Source organism: Canis lupus, chromosome 20 (genome assembly GCF_003254725.2).
Source record: "Canis lupus dingo isolate Sandy chromosome 20, ASM325472v2, whole genome shotgun sequence".
In the NCBI taxonomy this organism is placed as follows: Eukaryota; Metazoa; Chordata; class Mammalia; order Carnivora; family Canidae; genus Canis; species Canis lupus.
In genome coordinates this window covers 44,929,875-44,955,794 of record NC_064262.1, presented here as the reverse complement: position 1 = coordinate 44,955,794, position 25,920 = coordinate 44,929,875, and the positions used below count along the sequence as shown (strand labels likewise).

Sequence of the window (25,920 nt, the reverse complement as noted above, 5' to 3'; positions counted from 1 at the left end):
ATATAACTCTATTGAAATAATTATGTACCATAAAATCCACCTTAAAAAAAAAAAAGATTTTTATTTATTTATTCATGAGAGACGCAGAGAGAGAGGCAGAGACACAGGCAGAGGGAGAAGCAGGCTCCATGCAGGGAGCCTGATGCAGAACTTGATCCTGGGACTCCAGGATCACGCCCTGGGTTGAAGGCAGGCGCTAAACCATTGAGCCACCCAGGGATCCCCAAATCCACCCTTTTGAAATATATAATTTTGTGGGAATTTTTGTAGTATAATCACAGAATTGCACAACCATCCCCACTAATCTAATTCCAGAACATTCTCATCACTCCAGAAAGAAACCCCATGTCATTCATTAGCTGTCACTCCCTATTCCTCCTTTTCCCCAGTGCCTGATAATGACTAATTTAGTCTCTGTCTCTATGGATTTGTCAGTTCTGGACATTTTATATGAAATTATACAACATATGGCCTTTTATGTCTGGCTTCTTTCATTCAGAATCATGTTTTCAAGCTTCATCCAAGATGTAGTGTATGTGTCAGGGCTTCCTTCCTTTTCATGGTTGAGTAACATTCCATTGTATGGACATACCACATTTTTACTAGCCATTCATTTATTGATGGATATTGGGGTTATTTCCACCTTCTAGTTGTCATGAATAATGCTGCTATGGGCATTTATGTAAAAGTTTTTATGTCAGTGTAGATTTTCATTTCTCTTAGGTATACAGACACCTTGGAGGGGAACTGATGATCATATGGGGACTCCATGTATTTTCACCCATGTATTTTCATTGCTCCAGTCTTGAACTCAGCAATTTTGACAAAAAGGCTTCATTCTTGTCTTCAATAATAACATTTAAAAACCAGGAGCTGGGAGCTGGGTGACACCACTGCTCCTGGTGTTGTCTTTACTTCTGAGCTCTGTCAGCAGGTAGAGGTGGAAACATTCACTCACGCACACACACATACACACCCTTACCTGTACGCATTCCTGTGTCAAAACCCAGGAGTTTACACAGATATCTTCAATTCTAATCCAGCAAGACCTGGTTTACTTTGATGTTTTTTTATTTCCAGCCTCAGGGCTTCCTCCTTTGACAGCAGGGGAGGTGGGGGGTGGGGGTGAGAACTCTGCTCCCATGATCCTCTGCTCCCTCACTTGGTTCAATTCAAGAACAAAGAGAAAAGAATTCAGAATTGCTTCTCCAAAAAGAAAGCTTTTGCATTTAAATTAAGCATTTTCTTATGGTTCCTTTTGACTTTAGCCTGAAGGCAAAAAAGTCCAAACACTGTGTACAAAAGAATTACTTGAGTTAGTTTTATTTTTTAAAAGATTTTTTATTTGAGAGAGAGAGTGAGAGAGAGAGAGAGAGAGAGAGAGATCATGAGCAGGGGGGAAGGGCAGAGGGAGAAGCAGACTCCCTGCTGAGCAGGGAGCCTGATGTGGGACTCGATTCCAGGACCCTGGGATCATGACCTGAGCCAAAATCTCCTTACTGTCTTAACCATGTCTAAGTGTCCAGTTCAGTGGCATCAAGCACGTCCACATTATTGTGAAACCATCACCACAGTCCCTCTCCAGAACTTTTTCATCTTCTCCGACTGAAACTCTTGTCACTCTGTCCCCATTAAACACTAACTTCCTGCTCTCTTCCCCCAGCCCCTGGCACCCACCGTTCTACTTTCTGCCTCAAGGATTGAGACTCCCCTAGGGACCTCATATAAGTGAAATCACATAGTAATTGTCCTTCTGTAGCTGGCTTCTTTCACTCAATATAATGTCCTTAAGTTTCATCCATGTTGTAGCCTAGATCAGAATTTCCTTCCTTTTTTTTTTTTTTTTTTTGAGATTTTTATTTATTTATTCATGAGACACACACAGAGAGAGAGAGAGAGAGAGAGAATCAGAGACACAGGCAGAGGGAGAAGCAGGCTCCATGCAGGGAGCCCAGGATCATGCCATGGGCTGAAGGCAGGCGCCAAATCGCTGAGCCACCCAGGGATCCCAATTTCCCTTCCTTTTTAAGGCTGAAATTATTCTATTGTATGGAGAGACCAAATTTTGTGAATCCATTCATTAGTTCATGGACATATGGATTGTTTCCACCCTTGGCTATGGTGACTAATGCAGCTATGAACATGGGTGTGCAAATGTGTGTTCAAGACCCTGTTTTCAATTATTTTGTATTTGCTGGATCATATGGTAATTCTATGTTTAACCGGTTGAGGAACAACAATTATTTCCCACAGAAGCCACACCATTTTGCTTTCCTACCAGCAGTGCTCAAGAGCTCCAACTTCTCCATATCCTCACCAAAAATAGTTACTTCTTGTCTTTTTGATACTAGCCATTCTGACAGGTGTGGGACGATACCTTGTTGGAATTCTGATTTGCATTTTCTTGGTGACTAGTAACTTTGAGCATCCTTTTATATACTTACTTGGCAATTTGTGTATCTTTGGAGAAACGTCAATTCATTTCCTTTGCCTGTTTTAAATCTGGGTGTTTTTTTCTTTTTTTCAGTTGAGTGGTAAGCATTCTTTATATGTTCAAGATATTGATCCCTTGTCAAATATGTGATTTGCAAATATTTTCCCTAATTCACGGGCTGTCTTTTCACTCTGTTAATGGTGTTCTTTGATGCAAAACAGTTTTTCATTTTTATCAAATCCAATTTCTACTATTGTCTCTGTTTTTGGTGTTTTTTTTAAGATTTATTTATATATTTTATTTTTTTATTTTATTTTTTTAAGTTTTTTTTTTTTTTTTTTTATGATAGTCACAGAGAGAGAGAGAGAGAGAGAGAGAGAGGCAGAGACATAGGCAGAGGGAGAAGCAGGCTCCATGCACCGGGAGCCCGACGTGGGATTCGATCCCGGGTCTCCAGGATCGCGCCCTGGGCCAAAGGCAGGCGCTAAACCGCTGTGCCACCCAGGGATCCCTATTTGTATATTGTAGAGAGAGAGTGTGCATGTGCAAGCATGGGGAGGGGCAGAGGGAGAGGGAGAGAGAATCCTCAAGCAAACTCCCTGCTGAGCTTAGAACCTGATGCAGAGCTTAATCCCAGGACCCTGAGATCATGACCTGAGCCAAAATCAAGAGTCAGCTGCTTAACCAGCTGAGCCACCCAGGCCTCCCTGGATTTGTTTTTAAGAGAAAAAAGGGCTCAGTGGGTCTCTTCTTAGGCATTAGGGGAAGATTCATTGATAAATTCTAAAGTTTTTCCCTGCCTCTAGGAGGTACTGAGTCAGAGATTTAAAAAGCAGTTTTTGGGGCAGTCTGGGTGGCCCAGCAGTTTAGCGCTGCCTTCGGCCCAGGGCCTGATCCTGGAGACCCAGGATCGAGTCCCATGTCGGGCTCCCTGCATGGAGCCTGCTTCTCCCTCTGCCTGTGTCTCTGCCTCTTCTCTCTCTCTGTGTGTCTCTCATGAGTAAACAAATAAAATCTTAAAAAAAAAAAAAAAAAGTAAAGATGTTCTTGACTTACAACACAGTAAGGTCACTTATAAGCATTTATGCCTCACACATTGGTGCAAGAAATGTACTTGGACGTTTCTCAAACCCAAAGGACGTTTGAGGTGACATGGCTTGTATTTGAGGAAACTTGGAAGCCACTTAAATATTTCCAGTGTAGCAAAATCTTTAAATCCCTGGCAGCTAGTGTCTGAAATGGAGTATTGTGTCATGGGGAAAAGGGAAGGAATAAGATCTTCATGTAACAATGAAGCTAAAACTCTGAAACTGGCCTCTGAGTGGAGAAAACAGTAACTGCTCAAGGATACCCTTGATGTAAAAGTGAATACTATGTGTTTTCTCAGGTAGGTTTGTATAATCAATGGGGATAGGTCTGCATGGGTGTGTGTGCTGTTAACAGTACTTACCTCTGAAGTCTGGGGATGAGACCTGGGCTTGGTGGAGAGGTGGCTTCAGACTTGATCTGTATGGATTTTTAAAATATGCTCTTTTAATGTCTATCTACTAATTAATTCTCTGTTGTTTAGTGGCCTTTTTTTTTTTTTTTTAAAGATTTTATTTATTCATGAGAGATACACACAGAGAGAGAGGCAGAGACACAGGCAGAGGGAGAGGTAGGCTCCATGCAGGGAGCCCGATGTGGGACTCGAGCCCGGGACTCCAGAATCACCCTGGGCTGAAGGCAGATGCTCAACTGCTGAGCCACCCAGGCGTCCCTAGTGGCCTGTTTCTAGCAATTGATTTTTCTCCTCATTATGGCTTGCAATTTTCTGCTTCTTTGCTTGTTTGGGGAGTTTCAGTTTAATGCGAGGCCTTGTGGATTTGACTTTGTGGGACATTGAATACTTTTTCCTTTCCTCTGCATGTTCTTGAGTTTTTGTTCTGGGAGACAATTAAGTTGCTAGAAATAGTTTGATCCTTTCCAGCCTTGCTGTTAAGTTTTGTGAGGCAGGCCCAGAATAGTCTTTATTCTGGGGCTAATTTTTTCTCCACTTCCTTATAAAGTTTTTCCACTCTGGCTGGTAAGAACACCAAGTGTTTACACCCTGTGTGAACTCTGAGGGTTGTTCCCTTTGCTCCTTTCAAGTGGTTCTGTCCCTGGTCTTGGCACAAATATATGCCCATTAGTTCTCAGACCCTCTCTGCATTGATCGAGCTCTCTGCTTTACCTCCCCCCTGCTATCTTCTTTCCAGGACTCTGCTCTGCAAACTGTAGCCTTCTTGTCCTTTCTAGAACTCTAGCTTTGACTCCTCAATGTCTGAAAAGTGTTATTTTTAAAAATATTTTATTTATTTATTCATGAAACACACACAGAGAGAGAGAGAGAGAGAGAGAGAGAGAGAGAGGCAGAGACACAGGCAGAGGGAGAAGCAGGCTCCATGCAGGGAGCCTGACATGGGACTTGACCCCGGGTCTCCAGGATCAGGCCCTGGACTGAAGGCGGCGTTAAACTGCTGAGCCACCTGGGCTGCCCCTAAATTAACATCTTTTGATCCATTATTAGACACTATGCCTTTTGTGTATATTGTTTTATTTTTCCTACCTATGACATGGGTACTCCTGTTAATCTCATTTACAGATGAGAAAGCTGAGACACAGAGAGGGTGAATGACTTGCCCAAGGTCACAAATCAGTGAGTTGTAGGAAGAAGGGACAAACATGGTCCCCCGGCTCTGGAGGCCATGTCCCTGACTCCTACCCTCCACCATCCATGTGGTTAAGAGCTACTTTTTTCTCCCTTTCCTTTGTTTACTGAGATGAAATTTACATAACATAAAATTATCCCTTTTAAAATGAACAATTCAATTGCATTTAGTACGTTCACAGTGTTGTGCAACCACCACCCTATCTAGTTCCAGAACATTTCTATCACCCCAAAGGGAATTCCATCCCCATTAGCAGCCACTCCCTATCCCCTCATTCTCCTGGTAAAAGGAGGGGATAGGTAAATAGCTCTTGGTAAAACCACTAATTTACTTTCTGTGTCTATGGATTTGGCTGTTTTGGACATTTCATATACATGAAGTCAATATGCTCTGTGGCCTTTTGTGTCTGGCTTCTTTCCCTCAGCATGCTGTTTTTGTTTTTGTTATTTTGTTTTTTGTTTAAAGATTTTATTCATTTATTTATGAGGGACACAGAGAGAGTGGCAGAGACATAGGTAGAGGGAGAAGCAGGCTCCCTGCAGGAAGCCTGATGTGGGACTCGATCCCGGGACTCCAGGGTCACGCCACTGAGCCACCCAGACATCCCATCAGCATGCTGTTTTGATGGTTCATCCACATGGTAATGTGAATCAGGGCTTCATTCCTTTTTGTGGTTGAAAATAATATTCCATTGTGTAGCTAGACTGCATTTTGTTTATTTATCCTTTTATCCACTGATGGATGCTTGGGCTATCTCTATCTCTTCACTCTTGTGAATAGTGAAAAGTTACTTTTATTTATTTATTTATTTATTTATTTATTTATTTATTTATTTATGATTTTATTTATTTATGATAGACATAGAGAGAGAGAGAGAGGCAGAGACACAGGCAGAGGGAGAAGTAGGCTCCATGCCGGGAGCCTGATGTGGGACTTGATCCCGGGGCTCCAGGATCACGCCCTGGGCCAAAGGCAGGCGCTAAACCACTGAGCCACCCAGGGATCCCCTATTTATTTATTTTTAAGGTTTGTTTATTTAAGTAATCTCTTATTATTTGGAGGAACTATCTTTTTGTTTAAGATTTTGTATTTATTCATTTGAAACAGAGCACAAGCAAGAGAGAGGGTCAGAGGGAGAAGCAGAGCTCCCAGGAGCTACTTTTAAATGTAGGAAAGGATGAAAAGGAAAGAGAGGATCCCAGCTAGCAGCTAGTCCAAACCTACATTAATAGTTGAAGAAAATGGGCACTTAGGTCTATATTTGTTCTTGGTCCCTGCTTGAGCAGTTCAGCTGTTCAGTCAATATTCATAAGCACCTACTGTGTGCATGTCCTGTGCTGTGGCAAGGACCCCTCAGGAGGCTGAGGTATGAAAGCTAAGGAGAGAGTCCACTGACAGGAAAGTAAGGATAAAAGTGTTCTGTGCAGGGATCCCTGGGTGGCGCAGCGGTTTAGCGCCTGCCTTTGGCCCAGGGCGCGATCCTGGAGACCAGGGATCGAATCCCACGTCGGGCTCCCGGTGCATGGAGCCTGCTTCTCCCTCTGCCTGTGTCTCTGCCTCTCTCTCTCTCTGTGTGTGTGACTATCATAAATAAATAAAAATTTAAAAAAAATTTTTTTAAAAAGTGTTCTGTGCAGTGAGAACAGTCAGTGCAAAGACCCTGAGGCAGGAATGAGTGTGGTGTGTGGGAAGCCATGTGAGAAAGCTGGCGGAAAGTGAGTAAAGTCAGGGAGGGGGCAGAGAAGGGAGAGGAGGGCAAGAAAGTTGGCAGCATCTTGCTCCCACAGGGCCTCATGGACCATGGTGGGGAGTTAGGATTTTTATTCTGAGTGTGGCAGGAGGCACCACAGAGTGGGAACAGGGGAAGGGTGTGATGTGACTTTAGATTTGGCCTAGGGAGGCGGGAGGTTGGGGCAGTGTGGGGTGCCAAAATCAATTTGCTAAGCAAAATTGGGGTATCCCATAAATCCCATGGAACTCTCTAGTATCCACCAGGGTCACATTTTCAAACCGCTGAGTGAGACCTGGGAAAACTATGGGACAGCCCTACTGGTAATTATTATTTGGAGTATTCACTTTACTATGACGAATTCTCAAGCAGAAGATGGTTTGTCCGTGCATGTGTGTGGCCTTGAGAAACCATCACTGGCTGCGTGGCAGGCTCCAAGCGGTGAGTGTTGATGAACTAGTGGGAATGGAAACAGGAATCACAGATGTGAAGCCTTTCCAGGCTTTCACCGGCGAGCCCCACTCCCGCTTTGTCTCCAAATCCCCACACCCTTTAAAGCATGTTCTCCTCAATCCCATTGCACCATCAGGGGAGTTAAGGCTTAGGTGAAAAGGGAACATGAAGAGTAAAAATACTAATGACTGAAATAATTGTAAGAGAAACTAAATCGTTGACAAAGTTTGTCTTAAGTATGTTTTCAATGTTTTGAAATTGCTTTCACAGAAAAGGTCACCCCCTTGCCTCCCAGGGTGCTTGCCCCAGCACTGGTCTGCAGCCCACATGTGTACCAGTGTTTGGGGGGGCAGTTCTGCCCTTCGTCCTCGTCTGTCTGGCCATGGGATTTCTTGAGGGGGGATCCTTCTGATCCCGCACATCGTTGGGCTTGGTGACAGGGATGGGTCCCAGTTCTCTATTGGTGTTTGAGAGTCCTCAAATACACACACCATGTCCCACCTACCCTCCAGGTGTCCTTGTCTCCAGGTGACCCTGACGCACCGTCTTTGGGGAGCGATTTGGAATTATCTGTCTATAAGGAGAGACCTGCCTTTCCAGGTGTTGGATACTCTCCAGCAACTGTGGTCAAATAGCATGGAGGGGCACCTGGGTGGCTTAGTCGGTTGAATGTCTGCCTTTGGCTCAGGTCATGATTTCAGGGTCCTGGGATCGAGTCCCGCATCGAGGCTCCCTGCTCAGCTCAGACCCTGCTTCTCCCTCTCTCTCTGTTCCTCCCCCATCTTGTGTGCTCTCTCTCTCAAATAAATAAAATCTTAAAACAACAACAACAAAAAAGACCATGGAGTCAGGACAGCATGGATAGCAAGGTCAAGGCAACCAGTTAAAGAAATCCTGAAGCTACCTCAGGAGATGCAAGAACTCACCTGCAGTGAATTAATTCAGTGAGGCCACATGCATGCCTGGGGCCCATCCATAGAACCCCAGGACATCCACCCGTGGTAGCCTTTTCAAACCAGTGCATGAGATCGGAGAATGATAAGAGACCATCCTGCCAATAATCATTTTTCAGAGTATTAATTTTACTATGAAAAAACTCAGTATTTTATATTAAGCCATACCTTCATCCCCAAACATCTCTCCCTGCCCCTGGGTGCCAGGGCTGGCAGGATCACTGTTCCTCCAGCAAAATTGGTCCTGAGTCTACTGTGCATTGTGCCTTGGGCCATCTGGGGAAGGGAGCCTGGTCTGGGGCTCTACCTCCATGGAGTTAACAGGTGGACACTTGATAGACCACACTGAGAATCCAAGGGGGACACCTGGATGGTTCAGTGGTTGAGCATCTGCCTTTGGCTCAGGTCGTGATCCTGGGGTCCTGGGATTGAGTCCCACATCCGGCTCCCCGCAGGGAGCCTGCTTCTCCCTTTACCTATGTCTCTTCCTCTCTGTGTCTCTCATGAATGAATAAATAAAATCTCATGAATGAATAAATAAAAAAAAATAAGATTTTATTTATTTATTCATGAGAGACATAGAGAAAGAGAGAAGCAGAGACACAGGCAGAGGGAGAAGCAGGCTCCGTACTGGGAGCCTGATGTGGGCCTCGATCCTGAGACTCCAGGATCATACCCTGGGCCGAAGGCAGGCGCTAAACCCCTGAGCCACCCAGGGATCCCCTAAATAAAATCTTATAAATCAATCAATCAATCAATCTTAATAGGTGTAATGAAGGGGAAAGTATAATAACAACAGCAAAAACAGTAGTAGTAATGGTAGCCAACATTATTTGAGCATTTGTTATGTGCCAAGCATAGCATGGACTCTGTGTGAATTTGTTCCTTTAATCCTTATAACTACCTTATGAATTAAGTACTTTTTTATCCCAATTTTATGGATGAGGAAGTTGAGGCTCTGAGAGGTTAAGTAACTTGCCCAAGGCCACACAGGGTTCAAACCAGGCTGCCTAGCTCCAAAGGCCGTGGCATTATACTGATGCCCCTAGAGATGCAGAAAGAGTTTGAGATGGGTGGGTGGGTAGGGGGAGGAGGGAGGAGCTTTGGGGTAGAACGGCACATGAACCTGACCTTCCACTCTGCACACTGAATCAGGAGCTCCACCTGTTTTCTGAGGATGGGTCAGCTTATCCCCTGGGAATGCATTAACCCTGCAGCCCTCGCCTGATGCCACAACACTCCCTCTCCCCTCCTTTCCAGGAGCTAGAGAAGCTCGGGCTTGGTGACAGCGTGGACCTGCACGTGTATGAGATTCCAGTCGAGTACAAGACGGTCCAGAGGCTCATCCCTGCCCTGTGGGAGAAGCACAGCCCACAGGTGAGTGGGGCGAAGGCAGGTGCTTCCTCATCAGGACCTGCAGGTGGGCACTCCACTCATGGATGATTTGTGTGGCTTTGTTCCTGCTTCCATCACATAGCTGATGCCATGGCCTTGTCCCCCAAAGAGCCACAGTTTCCTTGGTTACCCGTGGATTTGAGGGAGGAGAGCAAACATCTGGAACCTCACAGAGACTGGCTCTGTCGCACTGGAGTTCTGTATCAGTCATGACCTGTTTAGTTATATGTGACAGTCAGAACACACCTTAAGTCAGCTTAAGCACAAACATCAGTGTGCTTCAGGTATAGCTTGATCCAGGCACTCACCCAGTGTTATCATCAGCATTCTCACTTGGCCATTCAGCTTTGCTTTGCACTTTGCTTTTGCTTTGGCAAAGACAGATGGCTGCTGATTTATACCTTCCCAACCCAGCCCCTCCGCAGAAAGAAAACAACTCTCCTTTTTTTTTTTTGTTTTTTTACAACTCTCCTTTTGATAATTACCCAGGGTCCGTGGCTGATTTTCATTGGCCCACTTGGGTCCCTGAACCCAAGCACTAGTCTCTGAACCAAACACTATGGCTGGGGGTTGGAGGAAGGAAGGAATGCTCTGATTTGTGAGGCCTGGGTCACATGCAAACTCTGGTGGCCAGGGGTGGCATCACCTCTCTCAAACCTCCTGAAAGAAGATGGGGGCTCTCGGGGCTCCACAAAGGGAAACTGAATATGGGAGGGAACTGGCTATTACCAAATGCAGCGGAATGGAGGCCAGACAAACAGGACACCACAGACACACATGGCCCAGCCAAGACTCTGGGCACAGAGAGCTCCACGGGGTCGGAGGTGAAGTTACCTGGGCTGCTGTCTCTGATAGGTGATGTACTGGTCATCTAGGGGGGCCCCACCCAGCTTCCCACACTAGCCTGCCCTTGCGGATTTTCCAGGACCAACCAGTGGAGACTTCCTTCCTAATGAGCCCTTCGTGGTGTCTCAAGTGGAATCTGTCGCTTTGTAGAGGGGGACCTGAAGACTTAGTGAGATGTGACTAAAGTTCTGTCAATGGGTTTTTTTTTTCTGCTTTGCATGTGGAGTCCTGCCTTTTTTCCAGGTAAATAAACAAAATTACCCGAAAGCATGAACATGTTTGTAAAAATTTTCATAACATAGAGAATCACCCCTGCTTGGTTAACTGGCACCATGATTACTGTTGTTGCTCACACATGTGTCTGCATACACGCATGTGCATCTGTGCTAGTGTGCCACTATGTGTGCTTTTTTTTTTTTTTTTTTGAGATTTAATTTACTTGTTCATGAGCAACACAGAGAGACAGAGACACAGGCAGAGGGAGAAAGAAGCAGGCTCCCTGTAGGGAGCCTGATGCAGGTCTTGATCCCAGGATCCCAGGATAATCCCCTGAGCCAAAGGCAGACACTCAACCACTGAGCCCACCCAGGCAACCCCCCACGTGTGCTCTTGAAGCAATCCGTGTGGATTCAGTTCCTGTGGCTGCTGTAAACTTAGAACATCAGAAATGAATTCTCACATCCCCGGAGGCCAGAGCTCCAAAGTCCAAGCCTCCGCAGCTGTGCTCCCTCCCTCAGGAGGGAGGGTCATTGCTCATCTGCTCCGGCTTCTGGGAGCTCCTCGAATTCCTTGGTTTGCGGGCCAGGTCACTCTGGTGTCTGCCTCTGTGGTCACATGGACTTTTCCGGTCTCTGTCTTTCCTTTATTATTATTATTTTTAAAGATTTTATTTATTTATTCACGAGAGACACAGGCAGAAGGAGAAGCAGACTCCATGCAGGGAGTCTGACGTGGGATTCGATCCCAGGTCTCCAGGATCACACTCTGGGCTGAAGGCGGTGCTAAACTGCTGAGCCACCAGGGCTGCACTCTGTCTTTCCTTTAAGTGTCTCTTTTAAGGACATGTGTCATTGGGTTTGGGGCCTACCCAGATAATGCAGGAGGATCTCATCACGAGATCCTTTACTTAATTTCATCAGTAAAGACCCTTATTTTTCCAAATAAGGTATCAGTCACAGTTTCCAGGCGACTTTTTCTTTTTGGTATGTAAGGAGTATCACCATTCAGCTCATTATACTACAGCTGCTGCTTTGTTTTCACATTCCCCAATATTCAATTTTTTTAAAGATTTAACTTATTTATTTATGAGAGACACACAGAGAGAGGCAGAGACACAGGCAGAGGGAGAAACAGGCTCCATGCAGGGAGCCCGATGTGGGACTCAATCCTCGGACCCCAGGATCACGTCCTGGGCCAAAGGCAGGCTCTAAACTGCTGAGCCACCAGGGCTGCCCCTCTGTGTCCCTCTAGCCACATTTTTAAAATGTTAAAATAGGGTGGCCCAGGTGGCTCAGCGGTTTAGCACCGCCTTCAGCCCAGGGCCAGATCCTGGGGACCCAGGATCGAGTCCCAGGCTCCCTGCATGGAGCCTGTTTCTCCCTCTGCCTGTGTCTCTGCCTCTCTCTCATTGTGTCTCTCAAGAATAAAAAATAAAATCTTTAAAAAAATAAAAAAATAAAATGTCAAAACAAAGAGGTGAAATACATTTTTAATAATATCTTTTTTGGAACCCTGTGTATCTAAGATATCATCTCGACGTGTCATCAACCTTAGAAAAGTTATTACAGAGGGATTTTACATTCTTTTTGTGTGTGTGTGCCCGGTCTCCAAAATCTGGTGTGTGTTCTGCTCTGACTGCGCATCTCAATTCCTACCAGCCACGTTCTAAGTGCTCACTAGTTCCATGGCCCCTGGCTGCCATATGGGACAGCATGCTCCTCAGCCCACATTTTAAATGTTTACATGTGTAAATGTTTATGTGTACAATGCCCTTTCTGTGTGTAAGCATACACACTAATAATGAATAGTTGAAATTCAACTGTATTCAGTGCGGGTGTCCTGCTTTCCATAAATATTTTATCATGAGCATTTTAGTGCCTAGGTCGTTAAAAATTTTTCCCTTACGTTATTTTAACAGCTGGGCAGTTTTTCCTAATGAATGTAACTGTTCTCCTATAATGGAGCATGCCAGTGTTTTCATGAGTTTTTCCCCTCATTTTTAGAAAAAACACTGAAACGACCATTGACACATTATTACCTCTTTGATCATAGGTTAGATTCCTGGAAGTTACACCTTGTCTTTTGCATTTGGCAATATGGCTTGAAGATAGTTCCTTAACAGAACTGCTTTTGGCATGTTAACAGCTACATAGTAGTAGCTCCTAATTTATTAATTTATGTAGCCAACACCCCCCCTCCCAGCTGCTAATGGCTAATGAGGTCGTTTTCTGGTATTTGTGTTAACACAGCTGCAATGAATATCCTTGCGTGTTGCACATCCTGGCATGTTTTCTTGGCAGACCTTTCTGTGGGGTATTGTATGGCCTATTCCAGCAACAAGGGGCCTCTCCTTGGCCTGGGGGGGATCCCCCAGTCTTTTGGCCACACCCCTGTTAAGCCCTGCATGTCTATCTGCAGCTCGTGGTGCATGTGGGGGTGTCGGGCATGGCGACCACTGTCACACTGGAGAAGTGTGGGCATAACAAGGGCTACAAGGGGCTGGACAACTGCCGCTTCTGCCCCGGCTCCCAGTGCTGCGTGGAAGACGGGCCCGAAAGCATCGACTCCATCATCGACATGGATGCGGTCTGTAAGAGGGTCACTACGCTGGGCCTGGATGTGTCGGTGACCATCTCACAAGATGCTGGCAGGTAGGGCACCTTGGGGGTGAGTGGGGGTGCTTTCCCTCCTCCACGGGCCCAAGCTAGTGTTGAACAGGCCAAGTGTGTTGACTTTGGCCCCTTGTGGACTGAGCACTCGGCATCCATAAGCCCCAGAGTGAAGCATGTGCGTGGAACAGATGCCACTGATCCTGCTTCCAGAACTCAGGATGTCTGAATCTGCCCACCTGTCCCTACCCAGGCCTTGGCGTCTGCCTCTGGTCACTGCCCCAGCCACCTCACTGGTGTTCCTCCTGCCACCTCTGGCCTGGCCCTGACAGTCCTCCTCTTCCAAACAGTTGTTTCTATATCCATTTTGTTTTTTCTTTCTTCTATTTTTAAAGATTTTATGTATGTATGTATGTATGTATGTATTTATTTATTTATTTATTTATTTATTTATTTGACAGAGAGAGAGCAGGAACAGGGGGAAAGGCAGAGGGAAAGGGAGAGGTAGGCCTTGCGCTGAGCAGGGAGCTGATGCAGGGCTCGATCCCAGGACCTCGGGATTATGACCTCAGCTCAAGGCAGATGCTTCACCAACTGAGCCACCCTGGCACCTCTGTATTCATTTTCTGTGGCTGTTATAACAAAGCCATCAACTTTATAGCTTAGGACAAAAATGTAATCTCTCCCAGTTCTGGAGGCTAGAAGGCCAAAAGCAAGGTGTGGGCAATGTTTGCTCCTTCTGGAGGCTCTGAGGGAGAATCTGCCCCCTGCCTTCCTCCTGGCTTCCAGTGGCTGCTGGTAACCCTTGGGGGCTCATGGCTGCGTTACCCTGATCTCTGTCTCCATCTCCACGTGGCCTTCTTCCCTGTGTGTGTGTTTACATGGCCTTCTTATGAGGACCCCAGTCATTGGATTTAGGACCCACCCTCATCCAGTATGTTTTCATTTTAACTAATATCTGCAAAACCCCTCTATCCAAATAAGGTCACATTTTGAGGTTCCAGGTGAACATCAACTTTGGGAAGAAACTCTTTAGCCTGTTACAAGGTCTTTTATACATTTAAGTCAGATGGTGTTCCTCCTTTGCTTAATCTCTCCTGCAGGAATGCCTGGGTGGCTCAGTGGTTGAGCATCTATCTGCCTTTGGCTCAGGGCGTGATCCCACGGTCCAAGGATCAAGTCCCACATCGGGCTCCCCGAATGGAGCATGCTTCTCCCTCTGCCTACATCTCTGCCTCTCTCTGTGTGTCTCTCACGAATAAATAAATAAAATCTTGGGGATCTCTGGGTGGCTCAGCGGTTTAGCGCTGCCTTCAGCCCAGAGCGTGGTCCTGGAGTCCTGGGATCGAGTCCCATATCAGGTTCCCTGTGTGGAACCTGCTTTTCCCTCTGCCTGTGTCTCTGCCTCTCTCTCTCTCTCTCTCTCTCTCTCTCTGTGTGTGTGTGTGTGTGTCTCTCATGAATAAATACATAAAATCTTTAAAATAAATAAATAAATAAATAAATAAATAAATAAATAAATAAATAAATAAATAAATAAAATCTTAAAAAAAAAATCCCTCCTGAAGCTCCCACTGCACCTAGAGTAAAATCCCAACCTGTCCTCCACCATCCACAGGTGATGTGTAGTCTAGCCCCTGCCCATCCCTCCCCTACTTCGTGTCAGCCTTCACTCTTCCCTCCCCTACTATGCGCCAGCCCCACAAACTGGCCTTCTCTGGTTGCTCAAACACTATGCTCACTCTAGCCTTGGGGGTCTTTGCAGGTGCTGTGACCTCTGCCCAGAACTCACCTCCCTCTGATAAGGCATCTTTCAGGCCTTAGCTCCAACATGTTGCCGCCTTGGGGGGGGGTCTCTGCCAGCACCCAGACCAAATTGTGTCCTCTCTGTTCCATGTCCTCTTAGCACCCATATCTCCATTTCTCAGCACTCTGTACACTTCTCCAGCCCAAAGGCGGCAGGTGGCTGATTCAGTAGACTGAAAGGAGTAACCAAATTTGCCATCTTTCTGTTTTTATTTATTTATTTATTTATTTTTAAATATTTTTTTAAATTTTTATTTATTTATGATAGTCACACAGAGAGAGAGAGAGAGAGGCAGAGACATAGGCAGAGGGAGAAGCAGGCTCCATGCACTGGGAGCCCGACGTGGGATTCGATCCCGGGTCTCCAGGATCACGCCCTGGGCCAAAGGCAGGCGCCAAACCACTGCGCCACCCAGGGATCCCAACCATCTTTCTGTTTTTAAAACGAATTCTAAATGGCACGATAATTCTAGAACATCTTCTATGTTCCCATCGTGAAAAATTCTCTTGCTCTCTCTCCTTCTCCCTAGCGATCCCTCTGGTAAATCTGAGACTTTTTTTTTTAAAGATTTTATTCATTTATTTGAGATAGAGAGCACAAGCAGGGCAGAGGGAGAAGCAGACTCCCTGCTGAGCAGGAAGCCCGATATGGGACTCGATCCCAGGACCCTGGGATCATGACCTGAGCCAAAGGCAGACACTTAACTAACTGAGCCACCCAGGCATCCCTTCCTTTGGATCTCCTACATGCCTGGTAAATGGCTATGTGATATTCCATTGAGTGGCTGTTCCAACTTACTAAGCCACTCTCCCGTCTGCGGACGTTTATGTTGCATGCTAGCCCTTTAGGTCTGCTATAACAGGATACCACCGGCCAGGCAGCTTATAAACAACAGGGTGATTGCTCATAATTCTGGAGGCCGGGAAATTCAAGATCATGGCACCAGCCTGGTCATACTGTGATGAAGGCCTCCCTCTGGGTTGCAGTCTGCTGGCTCCTTAGTGTGTCCTCATCTGGCAGGAGGAGGAAGAGAGCTCTGTGCAGTCTCTCTTTCATATATATATATATGTTTTATTGAAGTTCAACTTGCCAACATATAGCATAACACCCAGTGCTTATCACGTCAAGGGCCCCCCTCAGTGCCCGTCACCCAGTCACCCCATCCTCCCATCCACCCCCCCTTCCACTACCCCTTGTCCATTTCCCAGAGTTAGGAGTTTCTCATGTTTTGTCACCCTCTCTAATTTTTCCCGCTCATTTTCCCTCCTTTCTCCTATAATCCCTTTCACTATTTCTTATATTCCCTGTATGAGTGAAACCAAATAATGATTGTCCTCCTATTGACTTACTTCACTCAGCATAATACCTTCCAGTTCCATCCACATCAAAGCAAATGATGAGTATTCGTCCTTTCTGATAGCTGAGTAAATATTCCATTGTATATGTGCAGTCTCTTTTATAAGGGTGCTAACCCCATTCGTGAGGGCTCTTACTTCCCAAAGGCCCTGCCTCTTAATACCATGACATTGGGAGTCAGGGCTTCAACAGTGAATTTGAGGAAGGACATTCAGATGCTAGCAGGTAGCTGCTTATTCTACTTTAAAAAAAAAAAAAAAAAGATTGTATTTCATTATTTGAGAGAGAGACAGAGAGAGAATACAAGCAAGGGGAGTAGAGGGAGAAGCATACTCCCTGCCGAGCAGGGAGCCGGACACGGAGCTCGATCCCAGGACCCTGGGATCATGACCTGAGCTGAAGGCAGAGGCTCAACTGACTGAGCCATTCAGGTGCCCCACTTCTTGTTCTTTTATACTTTTAAAAAATTTTTTATTTATTTATTTATTTATTTATTTATTTATTTATTTATTTATTTATTTAAGACAGAGAGAGAGAGAGGCAGAGACACAGGCAGAGGGAGAAGCAGGCTCCATGCAGGAAGCCCGATGTGGGACTTGATCCTGGGACCCCAGGATCACACCCTGGGCCAAAGGCAGATGCCCAACCGCTGAGCCATGCAGGTGTCCCCTTATTCTTTTATACTTAATGGTGCAGCGAACACCTTCTTCACCTTTCTTGTGCCCTTGTGCAGGTGGCTTCTGAAGGTAGATTCTCAAAACCAGAAAGAACCTGTCCTAAAGTCTAAGCGTCTGTCACATTACTAGCCTGCCAAACTCTTCCCCTGGGACAGTTGGCATTCCCGCTAGCTGCACCTCATACTGCCTCCTTCCTCACATACACAGCAGCACCTGGAGTTCCCAGGTTTTCTTCATTTTTGCCAACCTGGGAGGAGGGGAGAAGCAGTATTCCATTTCGTGTATTTCTGGCAAGGCTGGGGCTCTTACAGCAGGTGCGGAGGAAGGCCATCCTGTTAGTCTGTGTGTATTGATTCTCTGACCTCATTTTGGTCTCTCTCCTGCCCCCGCACAGGTACCTCTGTGACTTCACCTACTACACCTCTCTGTACCAGAGTCACGGCCGCTCAGCCTTTGTTCACGTGCCTCCACTGGGCAAGCCGTACAACGCAGACCAGCTGGGCAGGGCGCTGCGGGCCATCATCGAGGAGATGCTGGACGTCCTGGAGCAGTCGGAAGGCAAAATCAACTGTCGCCACAAACACTAAGAGCCTTTCAGGCCTCCCAAGACCTCATCCCACTAGGGACCCCGGGAGGGACCTCTGCCCTCCCGGGCTTGGCCAAGGAAGATAAGCCTGTCAGCCGGGGATCTGATCTGGATCAACGTTCCGACTTAAACACTTCCTCTCCCTTTTTCTCTGCAAAAGGGCTGGTCGATTTGAAGGAGGTGGCTGGAGACTTTTTCCTCTATTTCCCTTTGCATCTGGGGACACATTCACAACAGCTGGGAAGCTGGTGGGTCCCGATCTGCACAGAGAACATTGGGTCGAGTGGATCTCTGCTCTTTGATCCCACGTCTGGGCTCACCTGCTCACCTGCTCTGGTGAAGGGATTCTGGTGTTCCCTCCATCCCTGATTGGTTTTTCCCAAACCTAAAAACTCCATGAAGAGTCTTTGCCTGGATCCGTGTCCCAAAAGCCGGGATGACCCCCGAAAGGGCTGCCTGGAGATACGGCGGGGGCTTTTTCCCCCCCTCTCTTTCTTATTCTCTTTTTATTTTTTTTTAAGATTTTATTTATTTATTCATGAGAGACACACAGAGAGAGGCAGAGACACAGGCAGAGGGAGAAGCAGGCTCCATGCAGGGAGCCCAACGTGGGACTCCATCCCGGGTCTCCAGGATCACACCCTGGGCTGCAGGTGGCGCTAAACCGCTGTGTCACTGGGGCTGCCCCTCTTATTCTCTTTTAAAAAAACAATAGTGCTAGTTTGGGCACAGAGGAGTTTATAATCCCTTTGGTTAAAACTTGGCTTTAGCCAACAGCAAAGTGTCTTTTCTTTTTCCTGGGATGCGACCCATTGCGCCTCTTCCCCTGAAAATTGGACCTACATGTTGTGCTGGAGCTGATGTCGGTTCCCTTTCCTCAGGGCGGGCAGGGCCCTTGGCCAGGCAGTGTGGGGTGGGAGCTGCTGCCCCAGATGGTTAAAAAAGGTGGGCTGACCCTTTCAACACCAGAGCCATGAGCTGTCCCCGTGGGGACCCTGGGGCAGGGCAGCCGGTGGGTCATTTTGGCACGCACATGACTTCTTTTTTTTTTTCTAATATGTAAAAATTTGTAGCAGTTGCAACCTACCCCACATCTGGCCTGGATTTTTCCAGTCCTGGTGCTGGGGACCAGCTTCTTTCTCTCCTTAAGGGGAGGGGTGCCCAGAATGGGGCCTGGGGGCTGGAGTTGGCTGAGCTCCATGCACACTGGCGTGTTTGAGCAGGAGGGCGGTGGAGAAGCCAGTGGACTTCTGTGTAGATGGTTTTGGAGATGCACCCAGGACTCAGGAGTAAATTTTGATCTCGCTCCCAGGCAACTTTCAGTTTACCACCAGAGATGAGGGTAACATCACCCAGGAAGTGACTGGGTTCAGCTGGACCTTGATACCCATCGGAGGAAAAGAATGACAACAGGAACCATGATGCCAACTGAGGAAAACACACATTTTGGAAGTGTTCTCCTATTTGGGGGAGAATTATGGAGTTTTATCATTTCCCTAAGTGCGAGGTATGCTGGAATGTGATGCCGTGCCAACATGATTGTTGGTGTTACCCAGCATGCAGTTCTTTCTGAAACAGATGATATTTTTGTTTTGTTTTGTTTCTTAAACATTCACCTTCTTTGCCTCTTGTTCCGAGGGCCAGGGGAGGTCCCGCCTCTGCTGAGCTGCTGTGTCGCTTGGAGAACTGGGTTGAGGGGTTTCTGAGTTAAATGCATTCTCTGGGTCCTGGGTTTTCTCTGGAGGAAGCTGCCCCGAGTGGGTGACTCGGGGTGGGCACTTGGCAGTGGGCATGGCCTGTGGCTCGCAGGTTGAAATGATTAGGACTCTGCTTCTCTGTCCATGCCAGCCTGCCTTCTGCCAGAAACACCCCTCTCTCATGTCCCCAGTCTGAGGTTGTAGTCTCCTGAAAAACCTGCTGTGTGGGACTCTGTGAGCGGAGATTGTGGCTCTTCTGAATGTGAGGAGCTCAAGGCTCATGGCGGGGGTCCCCCGGAGGTCTTATTCAGAACATCAGGCTTCATCTAGCTTTGTTCCCCAAAGGTCTGATCTACAGGGATGTGAGGAGGAAATGAATCCAAGCAAGGGGGGGGACCTGAACATGAGCCAGGTCTGCCCTTAGCTGGGTACCCACTGGAACCTGGACATACATACCATCCCCAAACTCCACATTTTCATCTTTCCTTTGTCTTCATTTTCCCCTCTATGTTTAAAGCACCATATGATTCAGAAATTTAGAGATATAACTTATTGTCTGATCATTGTTGAGTGTATGTGTGTCATTTGTGTGTTCTTGCAATGGTTTTAGATTTCCTCATCAAGTCAAGCCGGAATCCTGTCCTTGTCCATGATGCAGCCTATTTCATTCATTTTTATTTAATCAGACAACCATTAAACATTTCACTCACTTCCTGCCAGCTTTTTTTTTTCTTTTTTTTAAGATTTTATTTATTTATTCACAAGAGATACAGAGAGAGAGAGACACAGGCAGAGAGAGAAGCAGGCTCCATGCAGGGAGCCCGACGTGGGACTCATTCCAGGGTCTCCAGGATCACGCCCTGGGCTGAAGGTGGCGCTAAACCACTGAGCCACCCGGGCTGCCCACTGCCAGCTTTTTAGTTTTCATTTTCCAGTTTAAATTTTCCTAAAATTTGTCTTTTGGCCAAACTCATCTGTTCTCTCCATGGTGTGTCTGTCTGCATGTGTTGGATCTCGGGACTAAAATGTCCTCACATGTAAAGAGAGGACCAAGTCCCATTCTTGCTCCCCTGTCATTTGCAGAGTCTCAGGTGGAGGGAGGCACACAGAACGGGGCAGAGGGGTGGGTCTATGAAGTGGATGTGGCTTAGCAGGGCATGGAGGGGAGAGACGCTAACAGGTGGGTGCAGCAAGTGTTCTCCATAGAAGGTGGAGAAGGATGGGCAGAGGGATGTGGTGGGAAGGCTGCTGGGGGAATCTTGTAGGAAGGTGGATGGGGGGCCTCTCCCTGGGCCCCCATGGGATATGTTGAGGTGGGGGAGGGCAGCAACAGTCACCTAGGTGTTGGGTGATGGCATCTCCTTAATGGTGCCAGAGCCTCTGCACCTCATACTTTTCTTCTCTCAGCCCCTTTGACTCCCCCTTGCTTACTAAAGAAAAGGTCCGTGGTATGTACATGAGCATGTAGCTTGAAAAAGAAATAAGAAGGAGTGGTTAGTAAGAAAGAAAGAAGGGTGGAAAGAAGCAGGAATTTGAGTTGGTGGACTGGATTTGTGCCGCCTGGCTCACCTGGTTTGATCAAGGAACAGCCAAGGTCCCTTGGCCACGGGGAGAGACAGGGACAGGCAGGGGACAGAAATCACGGCTTCCCAGGTGGTGCCAGGTCTTTGTGGAAAAGTTAGATTGCAATAGTGTCAGCAAGGAGAATAGTTTTCAGCCGCCTTGCTCTGTGCTGGCACGGTAACTTCTAGAACAGAAAGGGCCTGCTCAGGGGGATGGCTGGAAAAGTAGATTCAGGATGCCTTTCTGTTGTCTTAGAAGTTTCTGCCAGGAAGCCAGGCCAGCTGCTGTGTGTGTACACCCACATGCCTGTGTGCCCCCGGGGGTGACGACTGGGCCTGGGTTGGGAGGGGAGCTGCTCCTGGAAATCTGCCCACCATACTGGCCTCTTTTCTGCTGCCACTGTCTAGACTGTTGACCTTTGACCTCTCCACCCCTTGGAGTGTTTAAACCCAGAAGTCCCCTTTGGGGATAGTGGGACAAAGCCCCATTCTTCTGCAGGGCCCCAGCCTCCACCCTGAGAGCCGGGGAGCCTGCAGCCAGTGTGGGGCACTGGTTGTCACACACACAGAAGCTGGCCACCCTGGGCCACAGATCCCACTGTATACACCTCCTGGGGGAGGGGGGGAGCCGAAAAGGGCCTTTGTTTTTATATCCCAAATTAAATTTCCCTTCCCAGGGCATGAGTGCCTCCCAAGGGCCTGGGGCTGCTGGCTGGGAAGGAGAACATCTCTATTTTTGCAGCGGGGAAGCACGTTAATGGCCACCTGCGGAAGGATGGCTGTTTGGGGGGTAAGGGGTGCGTTTGCCAACATCCACATCTTGCAAGTTAATTCCTGGGTGGATGCCGAACATTTCTGCTAAGAGATTCTGTCCTCCAGTGCAGGGGCCATTGTCACAAACTGAGTGTCATGGGCTTCCAGACCTCTGTGGGAGCTGTTCCTGCCCTGAGCTGCTCCTCTCGCCAAATCCTCTTCTCCCTCCCTCGCTCCTCACCAGGCCTTCCTTTCAGCTGCCCGGAGACCCACAAAGTGCCTGCCTCTCTAATAAGCATGAGGCACAGAGAAAGGGGATGAGATGGGAAAGAGAGAAGCAACCCCAGGCTCTGGGAGGTGGCCCTGGTCCCCCAGGGCCCAGTCCAGGGTCACCGAAGCCACTCACAGAGGTGGGATCTAGAGTGAGTGGCTTCTATGGCTGACACGCTTTGTCTCTAGGGAACCCCAGAGAAAGCTAGTGTGGAATTGGGCACACAGAGTGCTTCCGAGGCACATGGCATCCCCAGATGCCAAGGAAGCCATATCTGGATCTTGGACAGCAGAGTTGGCTTCCTGCCTGCCCCGGGGGTACCCGACTTGTTTCCGGGGCTCTCTTAACATCTCAGGTTTCTAGTTCATCCTAAATCTCTCTTTGGGAAAAACCTTTCCTACCTAAGGTAACTTTGTTCTCTTGTCCCCCAAGGAGGGCCTGGCCCCTGCACCCTCGAGGTGGCTCCTCCCTGACCCCCCAAGAGTTCCTTTGAGTGCCTTGTCTGAAACCCTCCTGTCTGGGAGCCCAGGCTGGGGAAGGGTCTGTCCTGACTTTGCTGGGGGCTGGGCCCTGGACTTGACACCCCAGAAAGCAAATAAAACGGTTGAAATGTGTGATTTCTTGTGTGTCTTTGTGAGAGGTTGGTGTCCACTGTGGTCATCCTCTGCCTGGGGTTGGGGGCGTCAGTGGGCAGAGGGGGCCCTGATTCCCTGGGATTTCTGTCCTTGGTATGTGACCTGGTGCTCAGTCTGTGGTGGCTCTTATGAGTGCCCTGAATGGATAATGATGACAGGATTTCTGTACTGAATGGTCTCCGTCCTCACAACCCAGTGCATTTATTTATTCTGATGCACAGAGAGTTTGAGTAACCTTTTGGGATTTGAATCATGATCATGTATTTATTTTATTTGTTATTATTTTTTTAATTTAAAAATTTTTAACTAAAACTTTATTTTTATTTGTTTTTATTTACTTATTTATTTTTAAAGATTTTATTCATTCATGAGAGAGAGAGAGAGAGAGGCAGAGACACAGACAGAGGGAGAAGCAGGCTCCATGCAGGGAGCCCAATGTGGGACTCGATCCTGGGACCCCAGGATCACACCCTGGGCTGAAGGCAGGTGCCAAACCACTGAGCCACCCAGGGGATCCCCCTATTTACTTACTTATTTATGTATTTATTTTAAAGATTTTATTTATTTATTCATGAGAGACACACACAGAGAGAGAGGCAGAGACACAGGCAGAGGGAGAAGCAGGCTCCATGCAGGGACCCCAATGTGGGACTCGGTCCCAGGTCTCCAGGATCACGCCCTGGGCCGAACGAAGGCAGGCGTCAAACCGCTGAGCCACTCAGGGATCCCCTACTTATTTATTTTAATTGAATCACGATCATTTACACCCCCAGCATGGGCAAAGTTCCCACTTACAACCCTGTGGTGGTGATGGGGTACCATTACCACCTTTTGCAGACAGGGAAACTGAGGCTCTGCCAAGTGAAGCCTCTTGTCTCCTGTGTCATGGCCAGGGAGAGGAGAGGCAGGAAAGTAAACCCAGGCCAGCTTCTCTGGAGCTGAGTAGTTTGACCCAGAAACAGGACTTGGTCATTCCCCTATGTCTGTCCTTGAGGAATGAAGAGGTTTTAAGGTCAGTGGCTTTCAAAGAATAGAGCTTTGAAACCAAAAGGACTTGTCTTGGGGAACATGGGTCCCAGGGGAGGGGGCACCTCCTCCAATTCCCTGAAGACACATGGTCTTTGCACCCTCAGAGGAAGTGTCCTTTGCACCCAGCACAGCTCCAGGCCCGTAATGCGTGTGTAATAAGCCTCAGGAGGCAGGAAAGGGGTGAGTGCTCGGTGTTCCACGCTGCGGCCAGCAGGGGGCGCAGAGAGGCGCTGCAGCCTCCCCGGAGCGGAAGGCACGCCCCAGAAGGCCGGCTTCCTTCTCCAGCTCAGGGGGCCTGTTCCTGGTCTCAGCCTGGATCCCTGTGGCTGCCCGGGTCACTTAGGAAGTGCCTCCTGTGCATAGGTTCCTGGGGCTGGGGACACACCAGGGTTCCAGCAGTTTCCAGGCTGGGAGTACAGTGCAGGGGACCCAGCAGTGATGGGGGGGCACACAGGCAGTTGAACAATCCAAGGCGGATGGAGGGAAGTTCATTGGAAGGTAAGGCTTGGAGAGACTTTGTTTGGCCCCGATCAGCAGTTTCCCTCAGCCCTCACCTGGACATTCTCAGTCTTACTTGGAGATGAGGGTCTTGGACACCAGTCTCATCCTTCTAGTCCACCCCATTCTAGGGATCTAATGGGGGCCCCTCCTCACCTCTCATTCCCTCCATGGCTCCCTTTTGCTTACAGGAGAAAGCCAAACTCCTCTCCTGGGCATTTGAACCTCCTTTCTCTTGCTACTACTGACCACAAGCTGTCCCCAGTGCCTGGAAGCCCATCTGTCCCCATTTACACCTGGAAAACTCCTATGCATCCCTCAAAACCCAACAGCATCTTAGAACACCTTGAGTGTAACAGTCCTGGGTAGGGGTGAATTACTGAACCGGAAATCCCAAAGTCCTTCCCCCACACCCTCTTTAACTTTCCTACCCGATCCTTCCTGCACTGGCAACTTGCCACCAGGCATTCAGCAGTTTCTACAAGGAGTGCCTCAGACCTGCCCTGACATGTCCAGGTCCCCCGGAAAGGAGGAGGGGCAGGTTCAAGTGGCACCCCTCCCCCCATACACACATTGTGTGGCCCTGGTGGGGGAAGTGGGGAGGCCAAGACAGAAAAAGACTATAAGAGACTGAGAAGCTGAAATGCAGAGAGAGCAAGGGAGAAATTCAAAGAGGGGCCAAGAGAAAATGTGGAAACTCCTGAGATATTTTCTCTTCCAAAGTCCCGTGTTTAGAGTGAGGACACTGAAGGACAGAGATGGCCCTAGCCTGCCAAGGAAAAGGATTTGAGACGTCCTGTGAGACAGGGACTCAGTTTCCCCCGTGTTAAGGAGCTGACTCCCACGCACCCCCCCCCCCAGGGTTGTGCGTTCCTGCTCTGCCACGGCCGGGTACCCAGCAGGTGCTTCATAAGTGCACATTGCAGTTAGCAGAGTCATTACTGGAGCCCAGGAGGAAACCAGGGCTTAAGGGGGAAGGAAGAGGGGGGAGAGGGGGGGGATGTAGAGGGGGAGAAGGGGGAGAGAGCACAGGCTGGGGTTACCCCGGCCCAACATTCCGGTCAGGGAACACGTGGGTCCGAAGCCTGCTGCCTCAGCTGACCCACTTCCTGTCCCGCTCAGGCCTCGGTAGCCCCCCTGGGCCAGGAACCCACACAGCCGGTCCCAGGGGCTGAGCCAACCACTTCCGCCCCAGGCTGCTGGGCCCCGCTGACTCACGCTCAGCTGTCTGCACCCCACCCCCACTGAGCCTTCCTGGGGGGCAACGGGAGGGGCTGGCAGAGGCCCAAGCCTGGAATGCAGAGAGGTCAGCCTGGAAACATCGGAGGAGCACGGTGCACCAGTCTTAACCACCTGCCAAATGGAGACCCACTCTTGACAAGGAAAAAAAAAAAAGAAAATAATTGGAGGGTTTGGGGTACATTGGACCCAATCACAATGTCACAGTGTTGGACACCAAGAAAGTCCATAAGGAAATTGAAAAGACAAGCCAGGGACTGAGAGACAATAGCTGCCATGCGTTTTACTGATTAAGGAATAGCTTCCAGAACTTATGAATACACACTAGAAGGAAAAAAAAAAAACTCCACCGGATATTAAGATGAGTGGATGACATTGTTTTTCATGGGGTGGCGGAAACAGTTACCGTAAACTGGTGGCTTGAAGAAGAAGAAATGCATTCTCTCGTTGTCTGGAGGCCAGAATCCTAGATGGAAGTGTGG

General features: G+C 48.1%; 1 protein-coding gene across 6 annotated transcripts in view; it reads left to right on the top strand.

Annotated features, from left to right (window-relative positions):
* PGPEP1 (pyroglutamyl-peptidase I) overlaps window positions 1-22,654 on the top strand; it is a 32,982-nt gene extending 10,328 nt beyond the window's left edge. For 4 of the 6 annotated variants that reach the window (XM_025458069.3, XM_049098102.1, XM_049098103.1 and 1 more), the window contains 3 exons: window positions 9,520-9,636; window positions 13,138-13,370; window positions 17,563-22,654. In XM_025458069.3, the coding sequence (XP_025313854.1) occupies window positions 9,520-9,636; window positions 13,138-13,370; window positions 17,563-17,755 (543 nt within the window). In that variant the 3' untranslated portion in view covers window positions 17,756-22,654. Of the gene's footprint in view, window positions 1-9,519; window positions 9,680-10,726; window positions 10,744-13,137; window positions 13,371-17,562 lie in introns of all 6 variants that reach the window. The other 2 variants (XM_049098104.1, XM_049098105.1) reach the window with 2 other exon arrangements.
* The last annotated feature ends 3,266 nt before the right edge of the window (window positions 22,655-25,920 follow it).